The sequence below is a fragment of the Piliocolobus tephrosceles genome, chromosome 11, assembly GCF_002776525.5.
Source record: "Piliocolobus tephrosceles isolate RC106 chromosome 11, ASM277652v3, whole genome shotgun sequence".
Classification (NCBI taxonomy): domain Eukaryota; kingdom Metazoa; phylum Chordata; class Mammalia; order Primates; family Cercopithecidae; genus Piliocolobus; species Piliocolobus tephrosceles.
In genome coordinates this window covers 44,796,994-44,823,528 of record NC_045444.1, presented here as the reverse complement: position 1 = coordinate 44,823,528, position 26,535 = coordinate 44,796,994, and the positions used below count along the sequence as shown (strand labels likewise).

The following is a 26,535-nucleotide window of genomic DNA, read 5'->3' as shown; positions in this document are numbered from 1 at the left end:
GCTGCACAGCTTTGAACAGTACATAGCTATGTGCTCGGCTTCCACCAGAGTTTCGTTCTCATTGCTTGGAGAGGAAACCTGGACCACCTCGGAGCATTTATACTCTCCATCAGCTTCATGATTCACAGGCTCTCATTTCCACAGTGTGCACATGGCAGCTTCACAAATTACCCAGGCAGGGCACCACCAGGCATCCTGCCTTTTTGCTTTACCTATATTTCTCTTTTCTGCCAAGAACCATTGCTTTCTTAGACCTTTACACTCACATCACCAGTTCTAAGATCTGGCTTCCTGTATAGGGCAATTCTACATACATAACATTTTAATCACTTCATACAAATTATGTGCAAACCAGAAGATGAATAACCCAAGGAGCTGGCAGCAGGGCTGGAAGTGGAATCCACTGCGTTCCACTACCTTCACGTCCTATTCCTAGGGAACAAAGCCCCGCAGGAGGGCTGTGCTGCATGTCAAGACGACACATGCTTGCGAGAAAACACAGACCTGGAGGGCACGTGGCTGAGGATAAACATTCAAGGGGACAGATAGTATAGGAATCCATTCATGGCCACCAAGTCAGATGAGGGAAACTGAAGACGGGCTCCAGGGTAGATGGCGATGTGGAAATTACAACCACCACGACCCTACACTTTACAGTCTACATCTCATTTAAATTTCACTTACCCTATGTCTTAGTTCAGGCTGCTACTTTAAACATACCATAGAAGGCTGGATTCCATGGCTCACACCTGTAATCCCAGCACTTTGGGAGACTGAGATGGAAGGATTGCTTTACCCCAGGAGTTCAAGACCAGCCTGCACAACATGGTGAGATCCCATCTTTTTAAAAAAATTTAAAGAAACAAAACCAAACAAAAAACAGCATAGCCTGGGTGGCTTAAACAACAATTTATTTCTCAGGTTGGAGGCTGGGAAGTCCCAGCAGAAGCAGTGTCTGATGACAATGCCTGCTCACTGTACAGCAGGGCCTCCTTATCTGCAGAGGCTATATTCCAAGGCCTCCAGTGGAAACTAAGGATAGTACTGAACCCTGCATACACACTACAGTTTTTCTTACACATACATCCTTCGCTTGCACTAAATGGCTTGGTGTCACTCATTTCAGGGGATCTCTGTTACAGAAGTCTACACAGTCTCAACGCTTCGCTTTCTCTTGGCAACATGTTGCCATCAACTGGAACACATTTTCTGTTGTCTTCAACCCATAAACGGAAGGTCTTTTTCATCTTAACTAAGCTTTATCACACACAGCAGAGGTAACTTATGCAGTTTGACATATGACAGCAAAACTAGCATGAATTTCTTTTTCCTTCGTCATAATTTCACAGAAGATTCATTCTTACTATAGATCTTAGCAACCTCAGCATAGTCTTTTCTTTATTAAGTCAAGAACTTCTGTCTTTCCACTTAAAGGAAGCACTTTACAGTTTCTCCTCGGCATTTCCAAATTGCCAGCCTCACTACTCTTGTGCTCTGGGGCAATGATTAAGTAACATAAGGTTGACTTGAACACATGTGGTGTGATACAGCGGAGTCAGCCTGACAACCGAGAGGGCTACTGAGCCTGGGAACAGGCCGTGAAGGTAGTGGAACGCAGTGGATTCCACTTCCAGCCCTGCTGCCAGCTCCTTGCGTTATTCATCTTCTCCTGGTTTGCACATGAGTCACCAACAGGAGGGTAGTGTGTGCAGCACACGGACACTGGGAAAAGGGAAGATTCCCGTCCTAGGTTGGAAAGAGCTGTATTTCAGCATGCTACTCAGAACGGCATGCAATTTATGACTTATCAATTATTTCAAGAATTTCTCATGTGATATTTTTGAAGCGCAGTTGACTGCAGGTAACTGAAACCACAGATATGGAAGGACTACCGTATCCTCACAAGGCTAACAGAAAGAGCTCTAGTATCTTCCTTTTCTTTTATAAGGGCATTAATCCCATCATGGAGGCTCCACCTTCCTGATTTCAAAACTTAATCACCTCCCAAAGTCCCCATCTCTTCACAGCATCCCAATTAGAGGTTAGAATTTCAACATCAATTTTGGGGGGGCAATAACATGCAGTCCATAACATCTTGGAAGCCCCATTATTACCCCACGTCTCAGAGGAAGAAACACCTACGGCCTGCTCAAGCCTGCAGAGCTGGGACATGAATCTAGCTCCGTCCACCTGCCCACGACTGGGGCAGACAGACAGCCTGCGTCTGTCAGGACCCTTCATGTCTCATTAGCTGAACCGCAGTCTCACCAGTTCCAGTGTTTAGGGTGGTGAACTTGCTCTCCCAGCCTTTTCAAAAGGTCAGCTCATCAGCTGTACTCAGTGCCTGTGACCAAGAACGAGGACTTTGTTGGTGGTGGAAGTAACAAGAAAATCACATCTCCTTTGGAGAGTGTTTCCTAAATTCTACTTCTCAGAGCCCTTGTCCAGAAAAGGGGCTCCCTGCACGGCACAGTTAACATCTCGATAGTCCCCACCCCAGGCACGGCTTTCTGGTTTCAGTGCTCCAGACCCTAATAAGGAAGTTTTTCCAAAAGGTATCAGTTTCCCTTTGGTAAGGCACTCTGGTTCCCACTGGGCTCTCCCTTCTAGAAATCACCACTCTGTGTTCACCTTCGTTTCCGACCTCTGGGCTTGGCACACCCCTGGTGCCCCTCTGCCTGGAGGCAGCCAGCCACCCCTGCCAACAGACGCAGACGCACGCGCGGTCCTGTCACAGCAAATCTGAGGAGTCGCGCTGGAATATCAGGTGTTCTTTCCTGTTTATTTCTGCTTTACACTAGTGCTCATTAGCACTAGATATAATCGCCTGCATGGGCTCCTGTGACTTCTGTGTTTCTCTGTAAATCAGAAATGATGAAAAAGATCCCCACCACCACCGCCTCTGCCCTCATCTATTTTCTTTGAGGTGAAAACATTCATTTCTGAGCATGGCACTGGGTTTTTTCCAGCCGCCATCTGACACCACCACAGGGTGCAGCTGACATTGCTGTAAAGTGTGACTGGATAAAACCTCCAGTCATCATTAACTGCAGGCAGCGGGAAACGGGCAGCAAAAATGCAAAAGCGTGAAAATGGGAGAGAGACAGGAGTGGTGGAAAGCAAGGCTGAGCGGCTACTAACAAACCCAGTTGAAGACACACTCCCTTTTGCTCAGCACCTGGACAGAAAAGTCCTAAGAGGGAGGCTGGACCTAAAGCATCACTTTTCTCTGGATATGAGGAAAGGTACACTCTCAGCTTTCTAAATGTAAAGAACTGTTACGTTTAAAATTGCCTATGCATCCATTAGTATTTTCAACCAATCACATGGATCTGATGAGCATGGAATACTAAAATCCTATTGGTTTTAACAGTTACTTACCTATGCCCCATCACCAGGATAAAGGAAGTGACTGGATTCTGAAGATGTGATTGGATCCTGTTTTCAGGGCTCCCAAGGGGGAATGACAAGATGCCAACAAAGACAAGAGAGCAGTCCTTATAGAGAATGTCACAGAATGTCAGGGCAGAGATGCGAAATAAAGATTATGCAGAGCAAAGAGGAGATACGGTGCTACAGATGCTTGGAGCAAAAGGATATTACTTCTCACCTAGAGAAAAGGAGAGGCACACAGAAAGGCTGGGCCAAGCAAGAGATGCAAGCCTTACCCATGGTCAGCTCCTAAGGAGAAGGTTCTGACCTAGGCATAGGAATTTCCAGAAGATGAGCGATGCGGAAAGAGGAACAGTAGGGCTGGGTGAAGGCACAACAATGATTTGGTCAAGAGAAGACAATTCAGTGGGGAAAGAACAGTCTTTTCAGTAAATGGTGCCAGGACAACTGGTATCCACATGAAAGAGAATGAAGTTGGTCCCTACTTCACATCACACAAGAAAATGAACTCAAAATGGATCACAGGCCTAAATGTAAGAGTCAAAACTATTAGGGGAAAACATGAATGTGTATCTTTATGACCTTGGATTAGGCAATGGTTACTAGGACATGGCATCAAAAAGACAGACTAATAATACATAAATTTAAAATCTTATAAAAATTTAGAACTGCTATATTTGAAATAATATAATTGGCTGGGCACAGTGGCTCATGCCTGTAATCTCAGCACTTTGGGAAGCCAAGGCGGGTGGATCACCTGATGTCAGGAGTTCGAGACCAGCCTGGCCAACATGGTGAAATGCCCTCTCTACTAAAAATACAAAATTAGCCGGGCATGGTGGCACACGCCTTTAGTCCCAGCTACTCAGGAGGCTGAGACAGGAGAATCACTTGAACCCAGGAGGTGGAGGCTGCAGTGAGCCGAGATCTCACCACTGCACTCCAGCCTGGGTGAGACAGAGTGAGACTCTGTCTCAAAAAAAAAAAAAAAAAAAAAAAAAAAGTAAAAAAGACAATCCCCAGAATGTAAGAAAATACTTGTAAATCGTTTATCTGACAAGGAACCTGTATCCAGAATATAAAAACAATTTTCACAAACTTGTTAAACTACAATGAGATATCAGTTCACATGCTCTAGATGGCTATAATCAAAAAGACAATAACAAGCACTGGCAAGGATATGAAGCAACTGGAAACCTCATACTCAGCTGGCAGTGATACAAAACAGTATGGCCACTTCAACAATTCGGCAGCACCTTAAAAAGGTTTTACGGAACTACCATATGATTCAGCAATTTCACTAGGTATATACCCAAGGGAAAAATATGTCTGTATAAAAATGCAGACACAAAAGCTGACTGCAGATTTATAATAAATAGCCAATGTGGAAACAACCAAATATCCATTGATGGAAGACTGGATAAACAAAATGAGTGGCATGTATGAGTCTTCATTCTGTTTTATTACCAAATAATGTTTTACTGAATGCAGTACTGATACATGGCACAACATGGATGAACCTAGACAACATGATGCTCCATAAAAGAAGCCAGTCACAAAATACCACATATTATGAGATGACCAGAATAAGCAAATCCAGACACTGAAAGTAGACTCATGGTTACCAGGGGCTCGGAAGTAGGGAGTGAAGAGTAAGGGCAGGGAGGAATGTGAAATGACTAGTAATGGGTATGGGGTTTTTGCTTTGGTTTCTTTGAGGAGGAGATAACAACGTTCTAAAATTAAGACTGTGGGGATGGTTGCACAACCCTGTGAAAATGCTACAAAAAGAACATCGAACTGTAAACTTTAAATGAGTGAATTATGTGGTATGTAAATTATATCTCAATAAAGCTGTTTTTAAAAAATGCAATGGAATAAATCACAATGGAAAAATATATAAATTTGACTGGAGAAAATGAAAAACTTCTGTGAGTCATAAAACACTGTAACCTAATTAGATGGAAAATGAACCAGAAACACTTTTTCTATATATAACATACATGACTGATAGCCTTAAAACAATGAAGCTGTGCTCAATCAGTAAGAAACACACATTGTCCCAGTAGAATAAAGGACAGCTATCACAAAGAATTTCCAAAAGAAAAAGTTACCAATGACCAATAAGAATATTCATCTACAATGTTAAACAAGTAAGTTTTGGCCCAGTAATCTCACTTCTATAGTCTGATAAAAATATCAGAGATGCCTTTAAATCTTAATATACAAGAATGTTATTTTTTAGTAGAAAATGGGGAACCTCTTACCTGTCCAATACTGGGGGAATGGGCAAATGCATGACTGTTGTTTACGTACTATAGAAACAAAGCAGGAGCGACCATCAGAAGTGGTTGTCTTTCAGGGGGTATAGAGGGCCTCAATATTTAGTGTATCACTATTTTGTACTCCTTTATAATGTATTTTCCTCAAATAGTTCCAAAATTTTAAGGATATATACACATATATTTGTACTCATGGAAATGCAATTATATGACATAATCACATATTATTTATCAGTAATTCTCAAACTTTGTTACATATTAGAATCACCAAGGAAGCCTTTTTAAAAATCCCAACATCCAGACCATACTTCATATGCATTTAATCCGAGTCTCTGAAGGTAGGAGCTGGGCATCATCAGAACCCTTTTAAATTACTGGACTGACTCCAGAGTATATCCAAATTGTATATAGGTGAACCCAGACTCACTGGCAAGGGAATAAACGGACTCAAAGTAGAGCAAATGCACGCACACTGGTTCTATGTATGAACACACATTCAAGTACAACAGAAAATCTGTGCGTCACGTTCACAGCTGGGCACCCAGTAAGGAGGCCATCATATAACAAGTTTCCAGGAGGAAACAAAGAATGCTCTCCTATTCACCCCAGCAGGAGGAACTGTCCTTGCTCAAGGTTAGATGTCAACTGTGGTCCCAACCACTCAGCAGTGGAAACAAGGACTAGAACCAGCTGGCTCTACAAGAAGAAAAGGGACTATGCATGGTGTATGTTATTCTCCACCCTCCAAGCAGCAGCCTCACGGATGCATGTGAGGCTTTAAGCCCATGCCCTCCTCCTGCCCACACCCCCACCCCATCTATGAAATCAGAACACACTCACATTATTTACAGCTCACATGCCAACAACGTACAGGCAGAACATCGACACAGGCTGGCTGACAAAAGAGAATATGCTGGGGACAGTGTGGAGGATCAGGCTCTACCGATAACTTGCATGAATTCTGGACAAGTTCCCTAATGACCAAGGGGTCTTTGCTTCCGCATCTGCAAAGAGGCTGGACAGGATGTGCTCTGGAGGCCTCTCCAACTCCAGCATGCCTGTGATCCTCCATGATCTCTAGGATCCTCACCAGACAGCTGAAACTGGAAGCCAACTGAATGTTTTTCTGACCATGAACTTGATCTGGCTCAGCTGTCAAAATTCCCGACACAATCTCATGGAACGGAAGAAAATGAAAATTGTCTGAGAAGTGCAGACAGAAGGGAAGGTCTAAAGAAGGCCGCTACAGAATGACGTCTCCCAGCCTCTTAAAATTGTCAGTAGTCCACAGGCCGCACAAAGCATGGTACCATCCATTTAAGCTGTTCCCAGAAGATGTGAACTTCAAAAAAGCAGCCTCTCAAAGAATGCTGGGGGGAATATGAAATCAATACAGCCTTTCTGGAAAGAAACTGGGCACTATGTATCAAGACTCTTTATAAATGCAGGCCATTTAGTTCAACAATTCCACTGCTGGGAACTTGCTACCCCAAGGAGATATCAGAGATGTTTGTAAATATCACTGGACAAAAGTATTCCTATTGGGAGTTCTAACAACTCAGGTTGTACAACAACATACTGAACTGTACACTTAAATGGTTAAGATGGTCAATTTTGTTATATGTATTTCACCATAATTAAAAATATTCACACCAGGAATAGCGAAAACAAATCATAACATGCTAAAAAACTTTTTTTTCTTTGTTTTAAAGTAAGTATCTGGCCGGGATGGGTGGCTCATGCCTTTAATCCCAGCACTTTGGGAGGCTGAGGCAGGCGGATCATGAGGTCAGGAGATCAAGACCATCATGGCTAACACGGTGAAACCCCACCTCTACTAAAAATACAAAAAAATTAGTCAGGCGTGGTGGCAGGCGCCTGTAGTCCCAGCTACTCGGGAGGCTGAGGCAGGAGAATGGCGTGAACCTCACTCACATTATTTACAGCTATTACACATTATTTGACTGGAGAAAATGAAAAACTTCTGTGAGTCATAAAACACTGTAACCTAATTAGATGGAAAATGAGCCAGAAAGTTTTTTTTATATATAACATACATGACTGATAGCCTTAAAACAATGAAGCTGTGCTCAATCTATATATGGTAGAGGTGGAGCTTGCAGTGAGCCCAGATAACGCCACTGCACTCCAGCCTAGGCAATAGAGCAAGACTCCGTCTCAAAAAAAAAAAAAAAAAAAAGGAAAAACAGTGAATATCCAACAATCAGAAATGTTTAAAAATCAATTATAAGATATTGAAACAATGGACAACAAATATCAAGCTCTTCAAGTAAACTGGAAATTGCTCATGATAAAATATTAAGTGAGAGCTGGGTGCCATGGCTCATGCCCGTAATCCCAGCACTTTGGGAGGCCAAGATAGGAGGATCAGTTGAGGCCAGGAGTTCAAGACAAAACTAGGCAACATGGTGAAAACCTCATCTCTAGGGAAAAAAAAAAGAAAAAAATTAGCTAGGCATGGTGGTGCATGCCTGTGGTCCCAGCTACTCGAGGCTGAGGTAGGAGGACCGCTTGAGCCCAGGAGGTTGAGGCTACAGTGAGCCTTGATAGCACCGCTGCACTCCAGCCTGGGTGACAGAGCAAGACCTTGTCTCAAAACAATAAACTTAAGTGACACAAGCAGCACACAAGAGGGTTACATAATGTGGTCTCAGGTTTAGGTGGAGCAGATGTTTTTCAAAAGACTAGAAGAAAAAGTGTTCACAGTAGTTCTTTATCAATGGGATTTCCAGGTTTTCTATATGAAATACTTGCGGGTTGGGAAAGGGAGTGCCTTCGCAGACATTAACTCATGGTCCAAGAATCAAAGAGACAATATGGCTTCTACTACACAGGCTGTCAATTTTGCGGTTTTTCCCTTAACAAAACAGAGGCAGAGAAGTTTTCAGAACTGCGACATCAGCTCTGTCCACTATGGGACAGAAGTGGAACCAGAACCAGCAGAAGCGGAAGTGGCCGGCACTCTCCAGTGTCCCCATACATGGGGTAGGGCAGGAACACCCACTTGTCACCATCTGCTGTCTTACTCCATCACAACATTTCAAAGCGTTGCTTCTCATTTATGCACGATGTTTTGATTGATAATGGGCCCAGAGTGATCTGGGAAAATAAATGCAGATACTTTATAAAGTATCTAATGATATTACTAATAAATCACAGGAAGTGAACTTTGCTCTTCTCTGGAAAACAACAGCACACGTTACAAATATAGACGAATTTTAATCCAGAAAGACTTGCAACTGCCACAGAAGTACTTTAATGGATGCTGGTCCTTGTTTTCATTAACAGAAAATATATTTACCATTAAAAACAAAAGTTTTGAAACAATACTCAGAAAACAGTCTTCTAACAACGAAAAAAGAAGACAAATAAATGGAGGAAGGTGGCAGAAGAGTAAATAAAAATAATAACTTCAATATGAATGGAAAGTAAGAAACGCAATCATGTAACAGCAGGGTCACACATTATCACAAGGTTAATTAAATTATCTCTGGCCCACAGTTCCCAAGATCCAGGAAGTAATCATCAATTGCATTAACATACATATTTTTATTAATACATGCTGTGTTGTTCAGAGTGTCTACTTACAGGGGTTTGGAGTATTTGATCCTTGCAAGAATAATTGTTCCAGTCCCTGACAGTTTCTGGATTAGCATCAATGAATGAAGAATTTCTATACAAACAAGTGAAACAAGTTTGATTTTTTTGTTTTTGCTTTTTAGCCTTAAACAAGAGAGGACTTGGTGGGGGTGGGGGGCGTCTTACAAATCAGAACAGAAGTCATCAAGGTAATTTCAGAGCATGGGTCTGAACGACGGCACAAGCCTGGAGCATGATCCACTGTGGGGCCGGGCTGGAAAGACAGGAGGGGAGTGGCTCCGTCCCTCTGAGTGCTGCAGACACACTGCACTGGCTCCATCATTAGCAGCAACAGTGCTAGCTTTTAAAATACACGAGTCTTTTTAAATCCAGAGCACATTCACAACCATATGTCAGCTTTTCTTTTCTTTTTTTATTAAAACCAGGCAGACAGAATACTAGAGCTCTGGATACTTTTACCAACAATATGGTTTGAGCAGAAATCTGTGTTACACACTGAAAAAAAATATTGTTCATTATTTGATGTACTGAGTCACTGCCATTTTGAAACAGCATCCCTGCCCTAAACTTTTCCAATTAAAATTACCAAGATAACGAAGCCAAATTACCACTGTGAGACACTAATTTGCTGTACAAATTTGGGCAGTGAACAAGCACCGCTCTGTTAGAGATGTATCTGCTTAGTTTATTTAATTATCATTTGGACCAAAAACATCTAATAGAGAGAACATCCCAAATCCATTAAAAGCTTGTATGTTTCAGAACTACTAACCTCCTTCTATTCTAAGGCCTTGCAAAGAATTTAGCAAAAATAAATTTCATTCCTACGGAGAAAAACTTGATATTTTCTTTAAAGAAAACAACTAATGTCCACACACATATAAGGAGACACGGCCTTAACAGGGATTCTTCTGCCTCCATGCCTGTAACCTCCATGAAACCTTTCCAGGTAGCCACACTCTTGAGGCTTGCCATGCCATTCAATCCTACCTAAAGTCCCACTAAAACACTGAATTTGTCAATAAAATTATATCTGAAGTGCAGTCTTCCCTGAAGTCTCTCAGGTGTTCCCCAGTCCTAACGCCCAAGCAATATTAATTCATTTGCAGTAGCACAGACTATAGGTAGGCAAATTGTCCAGAAATCTCTGCACTTGGCATTACCTTCAACAGAGATCCCTTAAGAATATCGATAGTTTCTGAATTATCTCTATTATCTATTTTATAGAGATGAGGTATAAGACATCTTGTTTGTCCTCAAGCATCAGACACAGGAAGCACATAATGTTTTTAAGAAGAAAAAACTACTCAGTGACACTTTTTAAAGCGTAGTAGGGCAGACTTTATTCAGGACCATCTTAACACATATAGGGACCACTGCAGTGGGATTTTGCAGGTAGGGAAAGATTGAGCTCAACTCCAAATACAGCATGGGAAAACGAGAATTTATAGCCAAGGAACAAGGTAGGGATCAGTGCATGAAAAATTACTAAGAGGAAACATCAGGGGTAGGAAGGCAATTCTTGTTAAAGACAGGTCAGGGTGACCAGATGTCGCCTGGAAGATGGTGGAGGATGAGGAATCTAATCAGATTTGGGTGGGGTGGGGAGGCATTCTTGCTAAACTCAGTAGCATGCTTCTTAGCTAAACCTGGATTTTACAAGAAAGTGCGTGTGCACACACACACACGGACCTAGGAGAAAGTTGAGGAGCGTGACTGAAGTGTAGCCAAGCAAAGTGTTTTTTTTGTTTTTTGTTTTTTTTGTCAATATACACACTAATTCAGGGGAAAAAGACAAATGACTTACCTGATAATAAAGAAAAAGTAAAATACTGTGCATACTTTTCAGAAAGAGTAATTCCAATCAGGATAACCCAGTATGACAGGCAGTGTGGGAACTATGATTTGAAGGAAGAGAAGAAATGTGACAAAGAGATACAGCAGTGAGGGAGGGCAAAGAAGGAAGGACGGACATTCCAGGAATTTCCCCAAATACTGATAAACAGGTCAAATTCCTTGGCACAGGAAATTACTTCATACCAAAAAGGTTCCTGAGTTCCAGCTAATTAATGGATTGTAAACAATGTTGTCCTAAACCAGAAAATTCTGCAACAATAAAAGATTTTGGACTCTCACCAATTCAGAGCACCGTTTCTAGCATTCAGAGCCTTTAAGGATGCCCTCCTAATTTACCCACACATAAACCTCAAAGATCTACTAAATGAGTCGGCATATATCATCTCAAGTAATACAAATATTACCAGGAAATCAGAGAAACAGATACCAATTTCACAGCCCTAGGCACATTTTGGATAGATTCTGAATATGTTTACATGTAATTGAGAAGAAACCCTACACTGGCGTATGATCAACTGGGCCCCAAATTATCCTGCCTTTTGTAAACACTCCACAAACCTTAAAAAAAGAAAAAAAAAAAAATCCAAGAACTTTTAAAACTCAAGGTATCAGCATTTTAGAAAGGCTTTCCTCACATGTAAATCATAACCTCTCAAAGTTCTGTTTGTGTTTTTGGGGGTAATGTTAAGTGTAAAACACTGATAGAGGGAAGCCAAAATACTTTCAAAGTATAACAGGAATAATCCAAAGTCCCTTTCCCTTACCCCTTTACAAGTCTGAGTTTTCCAAACGAACTTTATAGCTGTTCAAATGCTAGATGATTTAATCAAATATAATACATCAGTATATAATACTAGGTAGTAATAAACAGACTATCGTCAGATGACATTTGCCTACATCCATAACCTTTAAACCCACCACGTGTGAGTTTGGATTACAGTCATGTGTCATTTAATGATGGGGATACGTTCTAAGACAGGCATCGTTAGGTGATTTTGTCATTGTGCGAACATCCTCAAGTGTACTTTCAAAATCAAGGTGGCACAGCCTACTACACACCTAGGCTCTGTGGCATAGCCTATTGCTCCTAGGCTACAAACCTGTATAGCATGTGACTATACTGAATGCTGTAGGCAACTATTAACGCAGTGGCAAGGATCCACGTATCTAAACATAGAAAAGGCACAGTAAAAACACAGTATTACAACCTCATGGGACCACTGTCATCCATGCAGTTTGTCATTGATAGAAAGAAACATCATTATTTGGTGCCATAGCTGTATAGAGCTCCTTAATTCATCAGCAAGAAAACAATAAAATTGCTGGTTAACATCAGTACTGATAACAAAATCTTAAATCTTTATAAAAATCTAGCCTGGCAGTCCAAACAGAATGAATCTATTAAAACCACACTTTTTCCTTAAATTAAAAAAAAAAAGATTTCTTTCTTCTCAAGATACTATGACAAAGAAAAAATGTTCTCCCAGAAGATTTCTCATGGGCACTAAGTTTGCTTATTTTCAACACATGTACTACATATATAACTAAGGCAGCTCTTTCGTTCCCTGTTTACCTGGGGATTTTTTGTTTGCTCTTGATTGCACCAAGTGAGACTGTCGAGGCAGCAAAGGTGATGAAGGCAGAGACATCGAGACACCTTTGGCCAAGCTCACCCTGTAGGTGTCCTCTGCTGCGGGAAGACTGCTCACAGAAGAGTCAGCACCATGGTCAAGGGGCAGGACTGGAGAAGTCTCTGGACCAAAGTCACCTCCTAGAGTAGAGAGGGAATACTTAGGTTAAACCATCCATTCATTACAAGTTGATGCAAATTTAATTCCTATAAACTATATTCTCAGAACATAATTCCTATATATCAGATGTGTGTATTGAATTTTTTTAAATGACTTTTCCCCCACTACTCTTGAAATGTTTTACCCTACAAGGGAAAACTCAAGCATCAGTGAACTCTGCTCCATGTGCCTTTCTGCACTACCCTGATATGGTTTCAATACCTAACAAAGGATCCAGGAAGCCACTGATCTGGGATTAGATCAAGGTCAAGTATGAATGATCCACAAGAAGCTTTGATTTCAGAAAAGGAAAAGGAGATGGTTTACTAGCCTTACATGGGTATCAGTAAAACAGATTCAGATGCCAACCCTTCCAGAACTCCCAGGCCTCCACTGCTCCTCTCTAATAAGAAAAGTCTAAGGGAGAGTCTACCCTACATCCACATTCCTCCCCAGCACCATCCCTTGGTTCTCTCATCCCATCTACTCAACACTCCCCATGACACAGGGCCACACTCCTAAAACTCAAACAGCCCCAAACCAGTCATGAGACTAGAAACATTCCTCACTTGTTAGGCAGCTTCTGCTTGACACTCCACCCCTAAACAAGTTTGGGGACAAACAAGCTTACTATTAAGAAATTAAACATTGTTAAATATGGTGAACCCCAAGTTTCTCTTCAAAGAATCAGTATGTCAGTATGTTCAGCTCTCTTATTCTTTGATTCTCCATTTTAAAGTTTAACTTCCTGGTTCTCTTTGGCCTCTTGCGTCTAGTTTCAGTAAACAACTTTCCTGCCAATCCTAATTAGTAGTTCACACCTGTTCCCTGGTCACCTGCTCTGTCCTGACTCATCCCGGTCACCTGCTCTGACCTAAGTCACCTTTAGTTACCTGTTCCTAACCATCCTTCCCACTAAACTACTTACCCCACCATTCTGGCTCATACCCCTACTGCCTTTAAAATAGTCAATCAGAATTAGCTTAGACTGTGTGGTCCAACCCTAACCAATAGGGGAATGACACAGCAGTAGGGGCTACCTGCATCAGGAATAAGAACTCCTGCCCCTCTCCTGTCCAGGTGCCCTCTCGCCATTGTTCCATCTGTGATGAGTACCCTTTCTGCAGAAAGTAAAAATTGCCTTGCTGAGATAATCAAATTTATATTCAAGTGCTATTTCTTTGTGGCACCAGGGAACAAGCATTTCTAACAACATTCTAGGGCAGGCAAAACCTCAAGCAGCAGAGAGGATGTAATCACAATGTTAAAAAAAATACACAAGAAAGAGTATCTTGGCTGGAACTAGTCTCCCCCCGCCCCCCCCAAAAAAAATACAGCCAGTCCTCATGTATTCAGATAACACATTTTCCTCCGATTGCCTCTCCCCACCAATTACCTTTCCCGCTCCTTAGTATGTACTAAGATAGAACTAAGGATGTGCAGGGAAAGAATGTAAGTCATTATCTGCTTCTTAAAAAGCATCTTCAAACTCTAAGTCACACACAGCAGAATTTGAAAGATGCATAAACTTTCCCAGAAGAACACCAGTCTCTGTGACAAAAGCTATCCAACCACTCCTTGCCATGCCTTCCTGGCTCCAAAAACAAACCAAAAAAACCACACACACACACACACACACACACAATCAAAGACTAGATTTTAAAAAAAGAAAAAATGAAAGCTGCCTAGCTAGGCAGGAACTAAATTTTGCAGATTTTTGTGTATAAGGCTCAAAAGGGATACATACAAAACCATCAAGTTTCAAGTGGTATCACTGTGCTTGTTTTTTGTGTTAGGAGTCAAGGGGAAGTAGAGTCACCTCCTCCATATAGGACAGGCACATGCCTTACTTTTTTGTGAGACAGAGTCTCACTCTGTCACCCAGGCTGGAGTGCAATAGCACGATCTCGACTCACTGTAACCTCCACCTCCTGGGTTCAAGCGATTCTCCTGCCTCAGCCTCCTGAGTAGCTAGGATTACAGGCACACACCACCACACCTGGCTAATCTTTGTATTTTTAGTAAAGACAGGGTTTCACAAGGTTGGTCACGCTGGTCTCGAACTCCTGACCTTGTGATCCGCCCGCCTCTGCCTCCCAAAGCGCTGGGATTACAGGCATGAACCACAGCACCTGGCCGGCACATGCCTTACTTTTAAAGGGAACTCACAGCAGAGCAGTGAACAGAAAAGTCCCACAATGGGCATGTCAGCAAAGTCAGATAATTTGAGTCACTCCTGGGTTAGCTATGTATGAGGTGTTTTTTATATACTTGGAAAACTAAAGATTTATCGCTAACTGCCCAAATTACCGGCATTTGAAGAAACAAGACAGATCAGAAAACTCACCAGGGCCGGGTGCAGTGGCTCATGCCTCTAATCCCAACACTTTGGGAGGCTGAGGCAGGCGAATCACGAGGTCAGGAGTTCGAGACCAGCCTGGCCAACATGGTGAAACCCCATCTCTACTAAAAATAAAAAAAAAATTAGCTGGGCATGGTGGTGGGCGCCTGTAATCCCAGCTACTCAGAAGGCTGAGGCAGGAGTATTGCTTGAACCCAGGAAGCAGAGGTTGCAGTGAGCCGAAAGCATACCACTGCACTCTAGTGCAGGCAACAGTGTGAGACTCCATCTCAAAAAAAACAAAAATCTCTCACTGGAGTTACAAAAATAAGGACATTCATGCAAATGCCCAGGACGAAGTTCTGTCCTCAAGGGAGAGAAGCAGGCAGGAGTTAGAGGCCTTTACCTCCTAGAGTCTACGTGGACAGTAATGGCCCCCAGCTGGGCCCCCCGACAAGCTTCATCCACCTTCTTTCACCAGTCAGCACTGTAAGATACTATTGTCACCAATCCCCAGAACCACAGGGGCCAGTCTTATAGCACTGTGGATGAGCCTGGAATCTTTGAGAAACCACCTCAAGGCTTTCAGCCAGGTCACGAGGTTTCCCAGCTGCTTTCCCTTCAACTGTCTGGTGAGGAAACAGATCTTAAGGCAGAGCTGGGCTGCACTATGATGCCAGCCCGCGGTGGGGCCGGATGCCCTCTGTCTTGACAAACTTGTAAAAGCTGAAGGATGGTTGTTTTCTCATCACCACCTCACTCTCACATTGAGAATGCAAGCAGGTGCTGTGCTTACAAGAACCATATCACGTCAGCCAACTCTTGGGTGTACAGGCAAGAAACACCAGGAGACAGACCAGAACTTGGAAAGCGCTAAGGTCACAGCCACAGGACATTACACACAAAAGACGTGTGGGGGACCTTGAAGAGGTGACACTGGTTTTCCATGTGGTTTGAAGAGAGCTACATTGCCCTGTGGCTGTTCTTACATAGCCTAAATCACAGACCCAGCTAGTCAAATGGCTGTGAGATGGCCTGACAGGCCACAAAGGCACTGTCCCCTACTCACACATGAGTATTACTGACCTACACAAAAACAAATAAAAACCCAGATTCCTTTAATTTGGATGAGGACACAAAAGAAGGGAGAAATACATGTACCACCACCAGAAATAAAGTAAACAGCACTGAGAAAAGGTTTATTTTCTTAAATACTTAGAATTCTCCAACATGACACAAGAGAAATTAGGCATTGAAGGGAAAAAGAATTAAAGAGTTTCCTAATTATAAATTCTGCCCATAAACTTTGTTTATAACAAGCAAAGCAAATATTTTCATTAACTGCAAATGTGGGGATGAGTTTCCAAAGCATGCTGTAAGCATGAGGACCTTCAGCCTTTGGAGCAGCTGGACTCCAGCACTATGATTTTATGCAGGCTGCAATAAAACGAGGCTTAAGAGAAGAGTTAGTGGGAGGGGGGGTTTCCATTTCAAGTTTACTTTACCATCTCAGTATAATCACTCCCAAACATGTTGTTCTGTTTGGTTTGTTTTTCAGAGGCAATGCAAGATCTCTAACTTCTAGTATCCTTTCATTAGAAAGGTACAAAGTAGGGAGAGAAGTTTTATGTATGAACAGGAAGCACAAAGAGGGGTGGATCCAGCACTCTGGAGCCAGGAGCTTTAACTGCACAAGGGCAGGGGGTTTAAGGTCAAACAAAGGGCATCACAATGACGCCAGGGGCAGAAAGTGAAAATCGCTTAGGGGCATCCATTTGAACAATACAATATTGGTTCTGGGCAACATGACACCAGAGATTCTCCAGTTGATTTCACATTCCTCAGCAGAAGCTTAAAGACATTTAAGAGGAATTAAAGATGTTTCACTGCAACAAGCAGCACGGCTGACATATTTCTTACCCCTTGAATAGATACTGTTTTCTTTTAACTATGACCTGTTTTATTCCCCACCTTGATTACTGTTTTCTTTTAACTATGACCTATTTTGTTCCCTACCTTGATAAAGTGATGGGAAGCACATTTCAATCACCCTTCCTGTTGCTGCAGGCAGAAATGCCAGGTAGGACAATGCAACCTCTCCAGGGTATGAAAACCATGTTATCAATGACCAGTAATTTACCTCCTCCAGCTTCACTAGCAGGTGTTTCCCATGGAACATTTACACACCACACAGTCACACCTATCCCAACACGCTTTCCATCTCACAGCATTGAATGCAATCACATTGTCTCAGGTGGGAGACTGGGGCCTGGGAGGTAACCCCGAGGAACAGGGACCACAGCTAGAACCTCCCCACAAATGGTCAGCTCAGGCTCTAACATTCTCACCACTTCACATGTTTAAGAGCTTTAATTTGGGGGAAAAGATAGAGATCCCCAAAACTCACATTTTTAATGAGTATTTCAAATACATAAGGAGTCAGCACACTTTGCTGCAAAGGGTCTGATAGTAAATATTTCAGGCTTCGCAGGTTACATACAGTCTCTGTTACTCATATACACACACATTCCTTTGCTTCTTTTAAAATCATTAATTCCCTTAAGTCCAAAAATAAAAGTCCAGAAAGGGCAAGGGGACACACAGACATCTATAAGAACCTCTCTGTTCATAATAAATAAAAATATATATGCATACAAATAAGTTAAAGTCCTAGTTTGCAAAGATAACAAAATTATCAAAGGGAATAAAGTCATCCAATAAGGCGTTATAAATTGGCAGAAATGGCTTTTGATAATAGTTCTTTATTTTAAAATGTGTTTACCATTAAAGGCTGTGAAAAGGGATTTCAATTCAAAAATGGAAGAAAATATGAACCTGGGATGTGAATATTGAAAGGCAGCTATGCAGAATGGCAACGTCCAACATCACAGATTAAAGTACATGGAGTGCAGGATTAGAGACAGCTTTAAAAAATGAGGGCAGCGAAGGCAAGGAGATGAAAGTAAAAGCATATTTCAGGAAGGGAAGGCCTGAGAAAGGCAAGGGTGCACTTAGACACTCAGGTAAATAGGTTTGCAGAGGCAGGAAATAAGATTTCCATTTATTGTGCCACTGAAGTGACTGGGGTGGGGTGGGGCGATAGAAGCTTAGAATAGAAAAAGATACATGTTCTGTTTATCCAGCTCCAGAAAACGAGACTTGAGCAACGCATTTAACTAGGGCATTAAATGTGTTAGGGCATCTTTTGTGCAGTCTCCGCCTTAAGATTGCAATGTTTCTTAAACATTTTCCACTGTAAGGTTTTATAACCACATAACTATACACACATACACACACACAGACATACACACGCACCGCTATATTTATAGAAAACAGAAAGATTTCTTCCACAAGATCCAGTATCATTTTTGAACCCTTCAGAAGGCTACAACTAAAAGCACTTTAAGCCATTTTATGTCCTATAGAATCTCCTAATTACCAGCAGAGCATTTTCAAAATAAATGCATCCAAGAAAACAATTTTCAAAAACCTTATTCAGACAATCATGATTAATTCTCAAACAATACCACTAAGAGGCAAGAAAGCAGCTAACCCCTAGGGTACAAGAAACCTAGCCAATAGGAGAGCGTATACTTGTCTTCAAAAATCCACCAAGTGGGATCCAAATAGAGATCAGTAAATACTGTCCGCATGGTTTTATTCTTAATACTCAATGATTATAGAACCAAATGTACAAATGTGCTTTATCCTGAAACAGATGAGTAAACAGACTGGCATTTCCTCTCTAATTGTCAAAGTTTTCCTTTTAAGATATATCAGCATGCAAGAGTTTCTGTGTTTTAAAAATAAATGACCTCAGAAAAACTCCCACCCCCAAACTCCCAGAAGGGTGCAATTTAAAATAAATGCTTATTTTCTTTAGATGTATTAGATGCCAGGACAGAGTTCTGGGTGCTTTATATGTATTATTTCACTTAATCTTCACAGCCACCCCACAAATTAGGCATTGCTATTAGCCCCCTTCTCAGATGAGGAAACTGAGGCACAGAAAGGATCAAGTATCTTGCCCAAGGCCACTCTGGCATATGTCAGAGCTGAGTCTGAACCCAGGCAGTGGGATCCAGAGTCCACTGTCTCAGTATTGATCCCCCGGAGAAGGCTACTGAGAGAGGCTTTCAACATTACGTCATTTTGCATACTTAAGAAGGAAAACCAAAAATAGTATATGTAGGTCTACACACAGTACTGGGCCACCACAGAGGGAAAAAAAAGACAAAACAAAGCACCCTGTTCCCTTGTCTATTTTCACTTTTCATGCCGGCTGGTTAATTAGCTCCACAGCACTCCTGCAGCACTCCTTTTGGGAGGTACCCAGGCCCAGTGATCATTAATCTTCTCTCAGTCACACCTCATGCTGTCACCATACAAGCGAAGTGGATGCAGGATAGGTGTTTAGTCATCAAGCACCCTAGTTTCCTCTCCTCTCCATGGGTACTGGACATTTATTAACTCTTGCAGCATTTGGGCCTGCTGCTTCTGTGGCACAGCGGCACCGGGTCCGGTCATTCTGCCTGGTCCGATGACGGGTGAAGTCGCAAGCTAGCTGCGGTGGAAGGCAACCTGGCAGGGTTCATTTTCAATCTGCATGGAATTTGCGATTCTACATTTCCTTGCCAGCACAGACTTGTCCAGGTCCACCAGTCCTGGAGAACACACTGCAGCTTGAATTCCGTGGCTCTGCCAGGTCGACTGATGCTACACCTGATTAGAGCAGCAGTTCCCAACGCCCTCCACATAGAGAGACCGCCGATCCCTGCTGAGCGAGGCTGTTTTAACTGGTTGGGAAAATGGCACAGGCGATGGTCCTTAAAGCTCACCAAGTGATTTTACTGTGCAGCCAGGACCGAGAGCCACAGAAGTAAGAAGGTGGTCAAAAAGATCTAGAATGCTTATGCTACTTCCCAAGACAAAGAGGTTGCAAGAAAGGGAAAAGAAACTACAGGGCCTACTGTACTAAATAATGCAGATTATTAAAATAAAAGTTTCCATTCCAAATGTACATTACTTGAGGGTATATGTGTATATATATGTGTATCTATGCATGTGTGTATGCACACACAATACATTTACATCTATACAAACATGGACATTTGTACATGCATGGAGGGTCTCAAGGAGGACACACATCCAACCAGTAGCAGTGGCTACCATGTTCAAACATAGCTCGAATGGGAACTGATCAACTGAAGCATGGGTGTAAGATACACATGTTTAGATGGTTTATATTTTTTCCTCTGTGCACATTTCCTGTAAATATTTAAATGTACATTCCCAAGGATTGAGCCATGTGTCGATTTTAAGATCTTTAGGATAAATGGGCCACCTACTAAGGCCTAACTTGGCAAGTAGGGTGAAATGAAACTCTATTCCACAAAGCATGTGCTCGAAGTGACATGTGTGTAGGCATTGCTCGGAGGCAAGCTTGTTTGCAGCTGACTACAGTGGACATGGGCATGGCAGGAAGAAGAGTGCCAGTGCCCTGCTCCGAAGGCTGGATACCAGCAGTGCTGAGCCTGCCACACTCCTGTCACTGATGGGCTCTGGGTCGGCTGGCATTTCTTTTCTTCCCACCCTTCTGTTTATCCTCCAGGTTGTGGTGATCTCTGCTGTCAGTGGCAGGGTGTGGGCACACTTGCAGATGCCCACTCACATGGGATATGGATAATCCAAAGCCCTAGGAAAACATCTAGTCTGCGCCGGGGAGGGAAGAGGGGAAGAGAGACATGAGGGGTGGAGTGTAATGGGAGAACAAGGAAGAAAGCAGATGCTAAAAAGGAAGGAAATGAGGCAGGACAGGACCAAGGAATTGAGAAGTAAAGAGAAGACGGGGAACAGCCACTCAAGGAGCGGGGAGGGGTGGAGGTGGGGTGCAGGTGATAAATGCATGAATTCCTGTTTCTTTTTAAAACTGCATCTGGTTAGCAGTCCTGGCAAGGCCTCTCCCAATACCCTAGTAAAATGTCTAAGTACAAAGTAAGAAAACTCATGAGTGCAAAAAAAAAAAAAAAAAACCATACCAAAAGGAAGAGACTGCCAGAAAAGAGAAGAATTCCTGGTAATTTTAAAGATGACAAAAGAGGATCCTTTGCTGTTGGAACAAACAATTGGTGGCCTAACCACACTCCAGTCTATAAAACATCAGAGCCCAGCCCACCGTGGAGAGGGGAAGATGGCAAACCCCTGACCCTGGAGTTGGCCTCTGTATCTCCACCCCGTGCCCACCAGCAGGAACAACAGATCCAAATCAGTAAAACCCAGCTGATTGCATCTTTTCTCTTTTGATAAGCCTCCCCCAACCACCACCCAAAATAATCAATGATGGGACTGAGAAAACATAGCTTATTAGTGAAAGGAAAGAGAACATCTTCTTGAACACTCAGAGATGACTGAGAACAACTCTGTGAACTGCCTGGCACCATCAATAGAACATAGGATGGCCTGGCCTCTAGACCCTTCATAGAGTGTTTCTTTCCTGATGACAGTCCATACCGGGGATGTCTAATCTTTTGGCTTCCTTGGGCCACACTGGAAGAATTGTCTCGGGCCACACGTAAAATACACTAATGATAGCTGATGAGCTTAAAAAAAAAAAAAAAAAAAAAAGTTACAAATAAAGTCTCATCATGTTTTAAGAAAGTTTACAAATTTTTGTTGGGCCGCATTCAAAGCCGTCCTGGGCCTCATGTGGCCCACAGGCCGTGGGTTGGACAAGCTTGAAGCTATACTATAGACTAAGGCATTCTATACTACATATCTATACTATAGACTATTAAAGATAAGGGAAGAAAGGCTGGAAATTTAAAAAGCAATAATGAAATCGTGATCCACATTTCAGGTAGTCAAGGAGAACTGACGCTATAGAAAACCTAGTCCATGATAAAGAGAATAAGCTCGGGAAGGTTTCCCCAAGAAGCAGAGGGAAGGGGCTAAAATTTTAACAATGTGGGTAAATATTACAGATATGGGAAACAAAAACCTTTCTGAGAAGAAATAAGCACAAGATAAAGTAATTTTTCTAAAAACCTAAGAAAAATTATCACAGACTTCTAGGTAAACATTAAAAAGGCATTTTACTAGGATAAAAACAAAACCTGGGAGCCTCTGAAATGCACCAGAGCCCGACTACACTCAGAACTCTTGTGTCAGTGTCCTGGGGCTGCCGTAACAAAGTTCCACAAACGGTGTGGCCTAAACAACAGAAGTTTACTTTCTCACATTTCTGGAGGCTCCAAGTCCAACATCAAGGTGTTAGGCAAGGCCATGATCTCTCGGAAGGTTCTCAGGGAGAATCTAGTTCATGCTGTTCTCTTCCTTTCCAGTGTGGTCAGCAATCCTTGACATTCCTTGGATTATAGATCCATGCCTCAAATCTCTGCCTACGTCATCACATCACATTCTCCCTCTGTGTCTGTCTCTAAGGACAACAGTCATACTAGATTAGGACCCACCCTAACCTAGCATGACTTCATCTGAACTTCCTGACATCTGCAAAGAGCACATTTCCAAACAGGATCACTTTAACAGGTATCAAGGGTTGGGACTTCAAAGTAACTTTCTGGGGAACATAATTTCACCCACAACCCTTGACCCCTCCCCTCCAACACCGAAAGCCAGAAATCAAAAAAGCAACACTGACCAGGTGTGGTGGCTCACACCTGTAATCCCAACCCTATGGGAGGCAAAGATAGGAGGATCGCTTGAGCCCAGGAGGTTGAGGCTGAAATGAACCATGATTGTGCCACTGCACTGCAGCCTGGGCAACAAAAGGAGACCCCGTCTCAAAACAAACAAACAAAAACAACCAGAAAAACAAAAAAGCAACATCTACAAAACTTGAGGGAGAAAAAAAGCACAGCCAAATCTTGTAAAACTATACCAGGCTATTATACATATCAACCAGAAAACATTCTCAGATACTCAAAAGCTCAGAAAATGTACAACCCATTTATCCTTCTGAAAGAAACAAGTTCCTTCAGAGAAAAAAACAATCCACTACTCAACAGTGGGGACATTATGGTTTTTAAAAAATACAAGAAACTCTATAACCCAACTCTGGCCTTCCAGCACTTCACTCAACTGCCCCTCTTCCACAGCCTTCTCATTCAGGAAATGGGCTTTTTGAACCACATCCTTCACCCCACAGTGCAGAAAGAATCTCTTACTTTATCTGGAGACCCTTAAAGCAATAACTGATGCTGCCTGCCAGAACTCGCTAACAATAGCTTACATTTTTCACATGATTGGGACGCTGGGCAAGGAAAGCTCTCTTTACCCCCACCCACCCTTCTAAACAAGCAGAGTAGCACAGAACACCACAATGACTGCTTTCATTGCCAAGGAACTGAAATTAAAAAAAAAAAAAAAATCAGTTTACCATATGAACATTTTCAAAAACATGTAGAAAAAACATTTAAGCTAGTATACACAATCTTTTATATACTGTCTAATAACAATGGAAAAATAAGTAAGACACACGACCCAAAAGTTAAAAGGAAGTCAGTAAGATGATGGGTTATTTTGAAGGGAGTGGAAGTATGAACGGTTCTTTCCCCTTTCTTTTACATTTTCAGTTTGACATATATTCTGACACGTTTTATAAAATAAAATACACTTTATTTTCCAGCGAACATTTATTTGAAACTCAAATTTATATCCATCTCCTTTTATTTCCAGAGGTTTCCCTGCAAGCTGCCACACTGGACACCTGTCAAGTTCTTGAGGCTCCTGCTCTCATGAGTCCTCTTCCAGGAAGGTCTCACCTTTCCCCTATTCAGGCACCTCGAGCTATGCCCACTGTTGTTGCTCCATCCGCCTGCCACACACTTGCCCTTGTCCACATAGCTCCAACTGCCCATATCCAGGTCTCTCTAATGTCAGATGGTCTTTCCTATTGATTGTTCTCACAATGAAGTTCTGGATCAACTTCACCCTACAGATACTGCAGGGTCCAAGATCCAGTGCCTCACCCTAGGTGCTTCAAAGCACTTAAAAGGAGCCTCACTGTCCCTGCTATCTGCAATTTCAACCAGTTAACGCTTTAACATTAAACTTTCTCAAAACAATCCAAATACACCCTCTTAATTTATAATAACAGAGAACTCCACATTTTTTTCACAGCACTTTCTTGAAGGTAACATGAGAAATGACAACAGTAGTGGACCACCATGCAGAACATGTCCCATCTATGTTAACAGTGCCCCGGAGCTGTGCAATGAGGCCAACCCAGGGACAACAACTAACCACAGGATACCACACTGCTAAAGCCATTCTCCATCCCAAATACTCACCAAGCCCCGAGATTACTGCCAGAGGCCACTTATCCTCGAACTTCACATACTGTTTCATTCCTGAGTAACACAACAGGATTTATATTGAGTTCTGCTTTACTTATGTTATGTATGCCTGATAGAGTTTGAACGTCTGTCCCTTCAAAATCTCTGTGGAAATGTAATCCCCACTAGGTGGGGCCTAGTGGGAGGTGTTGGGTCATGGGGGTGAATCCCTTATGAATGGCTTGGTACCCTCCCAGCAGTAATAGGTGAGTTCTCACTCTATTAGTTCACTAGAGATCTGATTTTTTTTTTTAAGACCGAATCTCGCTCTGTTGCCCAGGCTGGAGTGCAGTGGCATGATTTTGGCTCACTGCAAGCTCCAACTCCCAGGTTCATGCCGTTCTCCTGCCTCAGCCTCCCGAGTAGCTGGGACTACAGGCTCCCGCCACTATGCCTGGCTAATTTTTTGTATTTTTAGTAGACATGGGGTTTCACCTTTTTAGCCAGGATGCTCTTGATCTCCTGACCTTGTGATCTGCCTGCCTCAGCCTCCCAAAGTGCTGGGATTACAGGCTTGAGCCACCACATCCGGCCGAGATCTGTTTATTAAAAAGAGCCTGGTACCTCCTCCCTTGGCTTTCTACCAGGAATAAAGGCTTCCTGAGGCCTCACCAAAGCAGACACTGGCACTACAGCCTGCAGAACTGTGAGATAAAATAATCCCCTTTCTTTATAAATTACCCAGCCTCAGGTATTCCTTTATAGCAATGTAAAATGGATTAATACAATGCCCATTGTGTATACTTGCCCTAATAATGATGATTAAGCTGGTAGTTCTTAAGCCCTTCCTTTGTGTGCCAGACATCTTGCTAAGCATTTTACATCTATGTATCAGTCCATTTTGAGTTGCTATAAGAATACCTGAGACTAGGCAATTAATAAAGAAAAGAGAGTTCTTAGCTCATCGTTCTGCAGGCTGAGAAGTTCAAGGGCAAGGCCATGGCTTCCCCATGCATCACAACACAGCAGAGAGAGTCAAAGGGGAAGTGGACATGAGCAAAGAGGGGAAAACCTAAGAAGTATCTTGGCTTTGTTACAACCTACTCTCTCTGGAACTAATCCATTCCCATGAGGACTCACCCAGTCTTCCCAGAGCAAGAACTCTGGCTTGTTACAGGAGAACAGCACCAAGCCATTCATGAGGTTTTGGTGGGAACAAACCACAGCAAAACATTAACTTAACTATTCACCCCATTCCATTTGAAATAACACTGTCATTATCCCCTTGCTGCAGATGAGAAAACCAAGGCTTGGAGGAGGGCTAAGTTGCCTAGGATCCCCTACCCTGAAAGTGGCAGATTCAGAACTGAACCCAGGCAGTTTAGCTCCAGAGTCAGAATTCTTAACCACAGTACCACACTGGGCTGTCCCAGATAACATATTCCCTAACCAAGGTGTATACTGAGCATGGAGCATTGCTTGGTGTTTAAGAAAGTTTGACTTAGCCTTAGATAATTTAGCAAGTCATGTTTCCCTGAGTGATAATTGTCAGGAACATTCTGTCACGTTGGACATGATGACATTTTGGGGGTGGAAAAATAAGTGGAAGGGAAAAAGACTTTTAGAACAATACTATAACCAGTACACCACCCCCTCACTAACTACTCAAATCCAAACTCTGGCAGTCCCGTCAGCAAAGCTGTCTGCCAAAAGGCCTCATTACAAGAGAAAGGAGAGAATAAAAGGGAGCTGCTACCATTTATCTTATTTCAGCTCCTTACAAGGAAAACGGGATCATTATGGGGGAAAAATGTCTCAAAGTTTCTAGGCAGTACTTAAAGTTCCTTCCCCACAAAAACACGTTCAAAAATACTACCAACTCAGCTCACATTCCAGAAAAAAAGCAGACTAAATCCACCATGTACATGTGGCTATATAACAAGGTCTTTCCCAGGCCT

At 42.5% G+C, this 26,535-nt stretch overlaps 1 protein-coding gene and 1 long non-coding RNA gene across 3 annotated transcripts in view; both read right to left on the bottom strand.

The window, feature by feature from the left end:
* TANC1 (tetratricopeptide repeat, ankyrin repeat and coiled-coil containing 1) overlaps positions 1 to 12,918 on the bottom strand; it is a 135,049-nt gene extending 122,131 nt beyond the window's left edge. For both annotated transcript variants that reach the window (XM_023217397.2, XM_023217398.2), the window contains exon 1: positions 12,727 to 12,918. In XM_023217397.2, coding sequence (XP_023073165.2) covers positions 12,727 to 12,802 — 76 coding nt within the window. In that variant the 5' untranslated portion in view covers positions 12,803 to 12,918. The remainder of the gene's footprint in view (positions 1 to 12,726) is intronic.
* Positions 12,919 to 18,760: 5,842 nt separating this feature from the next.
* Positions 18,761 to 26,535, bottom strand: part of LOC111546093 — a 122,819-nt gene continuing 115,044 nt past the window's right edge. The window contains exon 4 of the long non-coding RNA XR_002732642.3: positions 18,761 to 20,996. This is a non-coding gene — a long non-coding RNA (uncharacterized LOC111546093). The remainder of the gene's footprint in view (positions 20,997 to 26,535) is intronic.